Below are 12,081 nucleotides of genomic sequence, written 5' to 3' on the forward strand. Positions count from 1 at the left end.
ACGCCACCCCGCTTCCCTCCCCCTTGCCACGGCCCACCTGCCCGCCGCGGGTTAAGGCTGGGAGGCCGCAGCGTGCGGCGAGGGCCGCCGCACATGCGCCTTGAGGAAAGATGGCACCTGCCGGCTGCTGCTGCTGCTGCTACTGCTGCTGGGGCGGCGCTGTGGCCGCCGCGGACGCCGCCCGGCGCGTCCTGGTGCTGCTGTTGCTGGGGGTCCTGTCCGTCGGGCCGCGCCCGGGTGCGCTGGCCACTGAGCACTACTCGCCGCTGTCCCTGCTCAAACAGGAGCTGCAGCATCGGCAGCAGCAGGAGGCCCAGGCAGGCGGCGGCTGCAGCCCGCAGTCCGGGGACTGGGGAGACCAGTACTCGGTCGAGTGCGGCGGTGAGTGGGCGGCGGGCGGGCGTCCGGGTCGCCCGGGGCCGCGGGGACGACGGGGCCGTGGGGACGGCGGGCTCCCGGGGGCCGATGTGCGGGAGGCCCGGGCCTCGCCGCCGCCGGCCGCGGTGCGGCGTGTGCTCCTGGGGGAGCCGGCTCTGCGAGGTGTCATCCTGGGGCCGCTTCCCGCCGCTCGCACCCACGCCGCTGCGCGCCCTTCTCTGGTAGCTGCCGTGGGGAGGGTGGTGAATAGAGAAAAGAGCTGACAGCATGTTCCTGGGGACCAGGGCGGTCTCTTCGGAGTTGCAGCAATTGTCGAAAGGGTCGAGGAGGAGATGGCAAGTGGCCTGGGGCAGCCCCGGTTCCCGCTCTGTGCCCCACGGTTGCCGGGGGAGCGAGGGAGGGGAAAACGGAAGGATGGAGGAGGACCGGGCCCACTGGGGGGCCCGCGCCCGGAGTGGGAGCCGTCTGGCCCTTCTTAGGCCTGGAAATCAGATTCTCTGACCTGGGTTTGATGTCTTGTATTAAACATTATCTCTCCAAATTCGATCCCTGGAAGAAAGAAGGGAAGACAAGAGCAAGCCTATTTTATCTGCTCGATGACACCTTGCTTCCAGTTATTTAAGATTGACCTGTGACCTGTCTGGTATCTCCCAGTGAGTACGAGGGCCCCGCAGGCCTTCAGCCTGTGTAAGTCAGAGCCGAGCGTTTTGGAACTAGGCCATCTCATTGATTAAGTTGGGCGCTTTTGCCCTCAATTTAGTAAGTCATGGCAGATGCCTTAGGGGCAAATACATGCTTGTGGTTTTTTGTTTTGACATTTCCATCGGATCTTTTCACCCTTCAGTCCCCTCCCCTTCCTTTCCTTTTCCTCTTCCCCCTAATTCCCTCAAGGCTTGCTTTTGAAAGCTCTAGGTCTACCTAATTCACTAGAAGCTGGCTGGTTCTAGGTTTTACAGCATGGACAGCTGTGTTCTTGAACATTGTGTAACTGGGAAGACAATAAGCATTTTTTAGTTGAGAGATGTCAAGATTAGCACACTCTGATTTCCTTTTAGCACAATCTGACTCCCTTGAGGAAGTCTCACTCATTGACTTTGTTTTGTAGTGGGCCTTGGCTAGTAACAGCGTAAAAAACTCGGCGGGCATTGTATGGTGGGAAAAGAATGGCTTTTTACCTCTGTGGCTTCCTGTGACTCTGAACAAGTTAATTGCTTGTCTTGGCAAGCGAAATTGCCGCCTCTGTAAATTGAAGACACTGTTACCTAATTACCGGGTTTCATTTTCTTCACAAGAGTGCTGCGGGGAAAGTGAGAAATAGCCAACATAATATGGAGTGCTTGCCGTATGCCAGGTGCTGTCGTAAGAGTAGGTTGGTTAGCCTATTTTCTTAAGTCTTTTGGAACACCCGTCACTACCTCATTGAATGGTAGCTCCTTTTCCTCAGATGAGGAAACCGCAACACGGTGCAATCATCACTTTCCTGCGGGCCCACTGCTGTAAAGGGACGAGGCCAGGTGGTCAGGCTCCAGACAAAGCTTTGTCTTAGACACTAAGTCATTATAGGTAGGAGAACACATCTGTAGTGAGTGCTAGCATATAGGACGTGTTATGTAAATCTTCATTTCCCCTTCCCTTGTATGGTCATGTGATGCTCACTGGCTCAAGGAGACACAGATTCTAGGCAGTAGAAGTTAGAAATTGATTTATATTATGAAATTGATTGATAGTATTGATCTAAGTGGCTCATTTCACTCCATGGCTTATGCCAGTCTTTGGAGTCCTTATTTGGGCCAACTCTGACCTGTATTATGCTTTTCCCCTAGGTAATATAAGTTTTCATGAACCGGGCGTTCGGAGGAGTTTTCCTGTCCATTCTACCATTCCCTCGTATGTGGAAACCATTATCCAGAGTTCTTTGCGTCAAAGGATGAACGCAATCTTAATGAGGCTTTAAGCATAATTTGTCAAATGTTTCAGTTTTTCATTTATCTCCCCCCATGTAGTTTCTTAGTACTTGGTTTCTTAGTTTGGCATTCCACATGTGCTGTTGGAAATGTGTGGCATGAGTCTTTGAGCCAGCCTCCCCTGGGGTGACGTGAATGTCCCGCAGTTGCTGACAGGCGCCGAAGTCACTTGGCTGCTGCTGCTGTTCCCGGTTAATAATTCCCAAAGGCAACTGCTTATGCTACTTGGCACTCCAGCTGTGGGACGTGACAGGAGCCATCTCTGTCATGGTAGAGACTCCCCAAATGTCTCTCATTTCTCCCTCTTCATTTTGGACGAGTAGGTAGAAGCTGGACCCCGTGAAACTGCCCCATTCCCTCACTGTCCTAAGAAGAACAGATGTGGGAACAAATTCAGGATTTACAACTAATCATATCATAGCCCAGAGGTTCTGAATCCAGAACCCCTTCTGATCAACAGAAGGGTCTAGATAAGTGCCAGGATCCAGAACGAATCAGTTCTTGAGAGCCTCACCATCCATTCATCACGTCGTCATCACTTGCTGGCCTTTCCAGCCACGAGCCTGTCCGTGTCAAGCCAGTCCGTATGCAGAGGACAGACACAGAAGCACCGCCACTTTTCAGAAGCCTTCCCACAGCTTTCAGATTCAAATGGCTGAATTGACACCTGCTTGGGTCTAAATCTGCACACCTTCCAATGAGCTGTATGGGTATTCTCATAAGACCGAACCCCCAGTGATTACAGGGCCAGAGACAATATGTGTCTTCCTATGGTGGGAGCCCATAGGTCTGAACAGCGCACTGGCAATGGCTGATTGTGCTGTGTGGACCACCATCAAATGGAATCCAGTGCCCTGGGATCAGCCTCGAGCTCAGTGGGCTGAACCCCATCGAGGTCCAGCTGCACAGATAAGCATGGATGACTGGGGCACCAGCGGTCTCAGCCTGACTTTGCTGTTCCCAGGCCCCCTTCAACTTTCTCCCCTGGCACGTTTTTGTATTTTATTTGAAAAACATGTATAGCCACAAACGTCAGGTCATCTGTTTTCCTGTGGGAAAAATAATCTTTTTTAAAAAAGTGAACGCTGTAATGTACATATTTTTCAAATAAAAATCAATTTCCCGGGCACCTGGGTGGCTCAGTCAGTTAAGCATCTGACTTTGGCTCATGTCATGATCTCATGGTTCATGAGTTTGAGCCCCGAGTCGAACTTAGCACTGACAGTGCAGAGCCTGCTTCAGATTCTGTCTCTGTCTCTGTCTCTGTCTCTGTCCCTTACCCCCCACCCCACAGTATCTCTCTCTCTTTCTCTCAAAAATAAATAAACATTAAAAAAAAATCATTTTCCCTTCCTTGCTACCTTTGCCCTGTTTGTAGTTTGGAATTGCAGGAAGAAATAAGGAACAGAAGGTTTTCCCCCAATTTTTCCCCCTGGTTTTATGTGTATACGCACTGTATGTTATTTAATCCTCAACACTGCAGCAGGTACTCTTTTTATCCCCATTTTACCTAAGGTGAAACTGAGGCAAAGAGAAGTTGGGGAAGGTCCCACAGAGGAGTGCAGAGCCAGGGTTTGAACCTGGCCTCCCGACCTTTTGTGCATTATTTCCTTAGTAATATCTGCTGATCAGTATACTTTCTTATTACTGATCAAGTCCCACTGTCTTCACGTTTGTTGAAAGTTACATTCTTACGTAACTTCTAGAATTTTTTTGTTTACGTACATGGAAGGATGCTTCACTGCACCGAATATTTTGGACGGTAGAGCTAGGATGGCTCTGTTCTTTTGCGGGAAAGCTATCTGTGTGCCTCCCACTTGCTCAATGTTTTGGATCCTTGGGGATACAGTAGCAGTGGCTGGCTTCCCCCAAGTGGAGCCTGTGCCAGTGCAGGAAGAGACCAGTGTTCAGTAGGCCCGCTGCTAAGTGCCCTGAAGAAGGAAGAGGGCTTTGCTGCCTGGAGGGGGGCCAGGGAAGGCCTCTGATAAGGTGGCATCAACAGGGACCAGAGCAGAGTGAGCTTGGGAGAGTTCTTACCCCTTAACTTGGCACCGTAATGTTATAGATCAGGCAAGTTAAAGGCTAGATAAGCTGTAACCTGTCCCTTAAGAATTCGTCTGTGTCCCCTCTGCTCTTCCTGGGAAAGCCACCTTGCATATTTCTTCAAAGGCGGCGTTCGTCCCGTATGAAATACATCTTCGTGTGTCCTTTATGGACCAGGATGTATTGTAATAGTTCGAACCTGTGCACCTCTAGTCACTGTTTTTTAAAAAAGTGTTTTTTTTAACGTTTATTTTTGAGACAGAGAGAGAGCATGAACGGGGGAGGGTCAGAGAGAGAGGGAGACACAGAATCGGAAACAGGCTCCAGGCTCTGAGCCATCAGCCCAGAGCCTGACGCGGGGCTTGAACTCACGAACCGCGAGATCATGACCTGATCCGAAGTTGGCCGCTTAACCGACTGAGCCACCCAGGCGCCCCTCTAGTCACTGTTTTGAAAACACTTTCATTTTCCTTCTTTGAAAATGTAGTATTTATAACAACAGTGATTTCGGATTTTTTTTTTTTTTTCCTTTTTCCTGCCTTCTTGAGACTTTTGTCTGCTCCTAAGTTAGGCAGTCCTTGTACCTGATGTCTTTCTGGAACCTTTGAAATGGCCACCTTCATCTAGCCAGCAGCATTAGTTCTACGCTTAATGTCTCAATGAAGTTTGACGGTTAATTTACAACCTGAGGTAATTTTCCTTATTTTATTGAGATTAATAATCCAAGATTTGAGTTTATTTCCCCACGGTTCTGTGTGAAGCAAAGGGAATTAGTGTCTGATTCGGGAGTTGTTAACTGTCACAAAAATAAGGAAGTAACTACGAACCTGATTGTGTTTTTGACAGTAAGACCTAAAGATTGTCTATATCTTTCTAACTAAAGGAGGCAGTTATTTAAAATACATGGAATCAGTCTTCTTGCCCACAGCACTTAAATCATTGCTATGCCTTAACGGTGGCAGGGAATCAGTAGAGGGAAACTTTTATAATGAGCGCTATTTCCTTTTTTTGTTCTGGCTATGAGGAAGTTAAGAACCACATTTTAAGCCCAGTCTTGGTAACTGTGGTAACCCTTACTGTTAGTAGATTTGCTTGATCCCTTTTTTACCCTTGGCCCTGATTCTCTGTGCATGTTATCACATAGAATTTTGTGGCAAATCTCTTCTAGTCTTTTTTTTTTAAGGTCTACAGAAGTAAATTTGCCAGTATATAAGATAACTCGCTTATTTTGAGTAACAGAGACGGAGGCATAGAGTGAGAAAGAGATTTCTGTATCGTCTCCCCCGGCCCTGGCCACTGGGGCATCGCCTGGAGACTGCTTGCCTCTTTTGCATCTTTCAGAAAGTCTTCTGGTTTAAGAGTTGCTTTTTATAGCATGAGCCCTATGAGGATGATAGCTGTGCTATTTGCAGACTTGTGAAGCTTTCTCACATAGATCTATTGTTCTTAAAAATTACATTTACCTTTTGAACGGTCTGTACCCCAGTAGACCAGTGTTCTGCTTTGGGTCATGAGGGGTCGTCGCTCTCTGGATGAGGGCAAAGGATAATGGGGCCTGGGTTTTAGAACCTACCCTGCATGAAACATGCCCACAGGAGTGGCAGAGCACTTTGGGAGTACGGACTTTTCAAGAAGTTCTACAGCGCGTAGACACGGCCTGGCGTCACTGCACTCCCTAAACACTTGGCCGACTGACCGGCCTCTGAAGCTTCCCCTTTTCACAATATGGTGTTTCAGAGAGGCCATTTTATCTTTTTTGTTCGGGCCTGTTATCTTGCAGATAGAATAAAGACAAAATTCATTGAAGTAGCAGAATTTGAATACTTCTCACTTCGGGGTTAATGCTTTCTGACATTTTCATTCTCTTATCTTTTTTATTTTTACCTTTTATCGAAACATGACGTCTATGTAGAAAAACGTATCACAGCTGTTTTCACAAACTGAACCATCTGCGTAACCGGAGGGGGTCCCCAGTACACAACTGATATCTGTGTTTAAGCTTCGCTAATGAAGTCTCCTCCCCCCGTTCCCCCAGTTTGGTTTGGAGATAATTTGGTATGGCTTTATGTCTGATTCAGGAACCAGCACGGTGAGATGTGCTCTGACTCGGGTGCCGGCGTCCTTTACGTAGACACTCAGAAATCCTGGGTCAGACGGTCCGCCTCTTCGACGGGAAAGGCCAGTTGAGTTCGCTCGCAGTGGAGTGTTCAAAGTGACCCTGTTCCCTTTTCACTAATGGTTTCACGGCATTGCTCTCCCAGTGGAGTTGATGGTATTTGACATCATGTATAGGTTTATGGACAGAGTCTTCAGCTCTTAAAAGTATGTGCCACCTTGAGCACCTGATGCGTGTGTAATCCATGTTACGACCCCAGGCTAAGTGAATAGCCTTTGTGGCTACAGCGCCTCCCCGCCCCCCCCACCCCCCCACCTGGTTCTTCTCTTGGGTCAGTGCTACATGATTTACTTCCTTCCCTCTTTTTCCATTTTGTGCAGCTGACCAGCTCTTTTTTTTTTTTTTTTTTTAAGGTTTTATACATTCTTTACACCTGTTAATACTTTTGTTAGGGTTAATACAGCTTTGATCAGATTATGGTCATGCTTTGTTACAAAACTGCGAAAGATGGCTTTTGCAGATCTTTGTTCTGGTGGATTAATTATACGTTGGCTTTATAATCTCGTTCCCAGTGGGCAGCCTCTATTTGCAAGTCGTTTTATGATAACTTACACATCTTAGGTACTGATGAATGCGATTTTGTTAGAAAAAAAGAAGCATATGAATTCCGAGGAGAACTCTTCCTGTTACTTTTCCTGTTATCACATTCTAAAGGAAATTTACCATTTGGGACCATCAACCAAGGTGATGTGCAATGTCCTCAACAGTGGTTGTCTTACAAATGCAGAAATTGATCAAAGCAACAGACAGTATAACTGATGCTGCGTATCAGCCCCTTGGCCTTCAGGTCACACATCCAGCCACCGTAATTATTTCTGCTCTTCCCAGGCCACGCTACACCTAGGACTAGAATTGCCAGTAAGTATCTGGCGTCTGACTCCCACGTTCCAGCCCATTGGTGGGAAAGGCCCCGTCATCCTGGTTTCCGGGTGAACTTGGCCCACTGTTCTAACTACGGCGCGGTGGTCAAGTGGTAAGTGCAGCCCAGCAGCTGTTGAATCCCTTAGAAAACGTCTTCCTCGGGGCGCCTGGGTGGCGCAGTCGGTTAAGCGTCCGACTTCAGCCAGGTCACGATCTCGCGGTCCGTGGGTTCGAGCCCCGCGTCGGGCTCTGGGCTGATGGCTCAGAGCCTGGAGCCTGTTTCCGATTCTGTGTCTCCCTCTCTCTCTGCCCCTCCCCCGTTCATGCTCTGTCTCTCTCTGTCCCAGAAATAAATAAACGTTGAAAAAAAAAAAAAAAGAAAAAGAAAACGCCTTCCTTCAGGGATCGGCTCTGAGCGTGCTGCTTGCAAACTTTCAGGCCCTTTCACCTGCTGACATGACTGTGTGACAAATACGTGGTACTTCCAATGCCCCCCCACCCCCCGCCGCCCCCCAGTCTCCTCTCCTCCCTAGGAGGTCATTTGATTGAGGAAGATGCAATCAGCAGAGAACTTCCGTGCTTCCCACCATCACAGCTGCAGCGTGCCTGCAGCCCTAGGATAGCTTCTGCCTTTGGTCCTGGCGCTGTGCGGAGCTGTGGGAGCCTCTGCGGAGTGGGGCACGCTCCCTGTGCGGGAGCGCTCATTCCCTCTTGTCTTCCGTCAGCATACAGATGGCCGTGAGAGCTCCTGTCTGGGAAACACAAGAGACCAAGACAGGACTACCTGCCCCTCCATCCACCTCTTGTCTCTCTCTCTCTCCGCTTCCTTTACAGCAGAATTCCTCAGAGGAGATGCTTCTGTGCACTGTCTCCCCATCTCCCATCCTTTGCCGAAGCTACTGCAGTTGGCCCCTCGTGTCTTTACCGAAACCGCTCTTCTTAAAATCAGTGGTCTGTGGGGTTTGGGAGGACAGGAAGGAAGCCTGAGGGCATTGCTAGGACCCAGCAGGGGCAGAATGAGTGGTGACAAGCGGACCGTGCACCTCTGTTGATGTGGTGTCCCGGAGCACAGATGCGGGCGATTTCTTCGTCTTGTGACTTAAACACGCACGTTAACACTGACCTCGTTTCCCCACGTGTGTGATCCGCCTAAGGTGTGTCCTCCCTGCCTCAGAGGAGGGAGGATCAGTGGACAGAGTGTTGTGAGGGCATTTCGAAAGCTGTCAAGTTCTGCGAAGACCAAAATAATCTTAAGAAGGAAGAAGAAATTAACAGAAAAAAATGGCAATTTCCGAGATATGTATATAGTGGACCCTTAGGGGGTAAGGGGCACCAACCAATTCCCCCCTGCCTCCCACACCATCAAAAGTCCATATGCCACTTCCGACTCCCCCAAAACTTAACTGCTAATAGCCTACTGTTGACCGGAAGCCTTACTAATAACAAGCAGTCAAGGAACACATATTTTGTATATGTATTACATTCTGTATCCTTAGACTAAAATAAGCTAGAGAGAAGGAACCGTGGTTACAAAAATCATGAAGAGAAAATACGTTTACAGCAATATCTATGTTTATTTTAAAAAACCTGCATGTAAGTGGACCCACGCAGTTCAATCCCGTGTGGTTCAAGGGCTGGCCCTACCAACCTGTGACAACCATTTCCTGTGAACTGTGGGCATCACGTCTATTCCTCGTAATAGGCCTGTGAGGGTATGTGGGGGTAGTCGTTCCTGTTCTATAAATGAGGAAACTGAGGCTAAGAGATACAGAAGGACTTGCGCCAAGTCAACCAGTTAGGCATCTGAGCCGGGTCAGTCCGGCTCCACAGCCCACACTCTCAACGGCTCTCCGACTTTGCCTCCACAGTAATTACTCTTTCTCTGACTTCAGATTGAATCAAATTTCACTATCAGAGCTGGTTCGTCGAAAGTACTGGTGAAGTTTAGACAGTTACCTCGCACGGCTGGTCAAGAAAAATGAGAAGAAACAAATACTTGACTTCAGGAATAAGGGAGTATAATGAAGAATGAAAATCATTATAATAACTCTGTGTGTAGTTTTATGGCAAGGCTGCAGAACAATTCAAAAAAAGTAATTCTTTCTGTTTTTCTTTCCATGTTTTAGAGAGAGGGTACATATGCGAGCAGGGGAGAGGGGCAGAGGGAGAAAGAGAGAATCTTAAGTCAGCTCCGTACTCAGCATGGAGTCCGATGTGGGGCTCGATCCCACGACCCTGGCTGGGATCATGACCTGAGTGAAAATCGAGTTAGGCGCTCAGCCCACTGAGCCACCCAGGCGGCCCTCAAAGAAATGACTCTAGATAGTTCTTTAGAAAAAGGTCATTGATTTGCCCTCCTTTTAAATATCTCGTCCCCACCAGGGTCAGCTCTTTTCTTATTACATTTAAGCTTCCTGAGCTGGCAGAGATCCTATCTACACCCCCTGTTTACTCATCCATCTTAAGTTAATGGCCATCACATTCATATCTGTAGCTCTTGCCTTTCTCTGGAATTGGCCCTTGACTGCCCCCTAGAACCACTTTTCCTCTCAAACTTGCCATTTCAGTTAATGGTGGAAAGCCATGCCTTTGTCCTCTTCCCATGCCTACTTTTTCTCAAAGCCCTGGCTTTTTTTTTTTTTTTTTTTTTTTTAACCTCATATATCTCTTTGGAGTCTGACCCTCCCTTTTCAACCCGGTGGCCTCTATGTTTGCACTTTTTCCCTGTTTTAGCTGGCCATGGCCTCCTTGCTAGTCTTCCGGCCCTTCTCTCTCTCTCCTCACACAACCTTCCGTGATCTTTCTTCTGCTGGAGCCTTCCGTGGCTTCTTGGTATTGAAGAAAGACGGGAATAAATGAACTGGATACTAAGCTCGAGCAACAAGAAAACGATTGGGAAATTGGAAGCTTGTCTAGAACAAAGCCCGAATAAATGAATTAGAAACAGAGCAACAATAGTATTGATACATCGATCCAAGAGTTGTTTTTTTCTTGTTTTTCAAAAAAGAAGAAAATAGATAAACCTGACAAGGCTAACACATAAATAGGTGAGCAAATGCAAACGTACATTAGGAATGAGGGGCTGTGTGGACAGTGGTAGAGGCCATTAGAATGAAGAGACAAATGTGAAGAAATTCCTGCTAATAAGGTTAAAAATATGAAGCAATAAATAAATGTCCAGGAAGATGATCTGGAAGAAAAAGATGAGATTCTGTAATGTGTTTTGAGAATATTTCTTAAGTAATTAATTTTTTAAAATGTTTATTTTTGAGAAAGAGAGAGAGCGTGGGGGAGGGGTAGAGAGAGAGGGTGACACAGAATCCGAAGCAGGCTGCAAGCCCTGAGCTGTCAGCACAGAGCCCGATGCGGGGCTTGAACTCACCAACTATGAGATAATGACCTGAACTGAAGTCAGACACTTAATTGACTGAGCCACCCAGGCGCCCCATGTAGTAATTATCTTTAAATTTTACTTGCATTATCTGAGCAAGGAGGAAAACAGAGGCTTTTCCTAGTTGTATGAAAACCTATTGCATCTAAATATAGATTGTTGGGTTGTTATTGTTAGACAATTAAAGCCATAGCGAACAAAACAGTTTTAGATCAAAGAAGAAATTTAACCTGTTCCCAGAGAAGTCTAGGTACAACTGTAATAAGCTGTTTTTCTCTTACAGACCTCAAATCAGCGAAAAACATTGATGACAGAACTTAATATAGTGGCAAGTATGGGTAGAAAACTATAGCACAGTTATAAAAATCCTAAGTAAAATATTAATAAGTTGAAACCAGAAATTAAAGTAAGGATGTGCCTTGACCAATTAGAATTTATTTTAGAAGTGCAAAGATGGTTCAACTTAAAAAAAAAAAAATTGAATTAATCACCTTAGTAAGTCATGGAGAAAAATCATATGATTACCTCAAAGAAATTCCAAAAGCACTTGATAAAGTTCAGCCAGCTTTCCTGATTTAAAATTTTTTGGTAAAATAAAGAGTAAGAAGGGACACCTGGGTGGCTCAGTCGGTTAAACTCATGATCTCGAGGTTCGTGAGTTCACGCCCCGCGTCAGGCTCTGTGCTGACAGCTCAGAGCCTGGAGCCTGTTTCAGATTCTGTGACTCCCTCTCTCTCTGCCCCTCCCCTGCTCATGCTCTCTCTCTCTCTCTCTCTGAAAAGTAAACATTAAAACAAAATTTTTTTAAAGAATTGCTAAAACTGTAGATTAACGAGCAGAGGAGTACTTTACAAAATTTAATCTATTCAAGTGTTTTATTGGCCTATGTGAAATTTTACAATTTTTCTATAGAATTTATACATTCAAATTTGTTGTGATTGAAAAGAAAATTGGTGGATGGCCATTGATTACGTGTTGGTTGCACATCTACCTTGGTCTATTCACTGCTCAGTGGTCCGCAAAACCAGAAATGACCCCTGTCCTTGTATACGAATGCTACCGTTCAGGGAGGGAAACCAACAGTAAGCGAAATCACACAGAAATGTGAAATCACGGCAGCTTAAAGACCCTACGAACTAGAGCAGAGTCAGGGGAAGCGGCTTGCTCAGGGAGTTTCCTGCGGACGTGAACAACAGCATCACTGAATTCCTAGCAGCTTCCATTTATTTCAATGCTTCCATTTATTCAGTGGGTAATTGCATCCTCTA

The 12,081-nt window shown here is 46.9% G+C and overlaps 1 protein-coding gene across 7 annotated transcripts in view; it reads left to right on the forward strand.

Annotated features, from left to right (window-relative positions):
* The first annotated feature begins 2 nt into the window (after positions 1–2).
* Positions 3–12,081, forward strand: part of TTC13 (tetratricopeptide repeat domain 13) — an 84,917-nt gene continuing 72,838 nt past the window's right edge. For 6 of the 7 annotated variants that reach the window (XM_045437382.1, XM_045437383.1, XM_045437384.1 and 3 more), the window contains exon 1: positions 3–381. In XM_045437382.1, the coding sequence (XP_045293338.1) occupies positions 111–381 (271 nt within the window). In that variant the 5' untranslated portion in view covers positions 3–110. The remainder of the gene's footprint in view (positions 382–12,081) is intronic. The other variant, XM_045437388.1, reaches the window with a different exon arrangement.

This window comes from Leopardus geoffroyi, chromosome D2 (genome assembly GCF_018350155.1).
Source record: "Leopardus geoffroyi isolate Oge1 chromosome D2, O.geoffroyi_Oge1_pat1.0, whole genome shotgun sequence".
Classification (NCBI taxonomy): Eukaryota; Metazoa; Chordata; class Mammalia; order Carnivora; family Felidae; genus Leopardus; species Leopardus geoffroyi.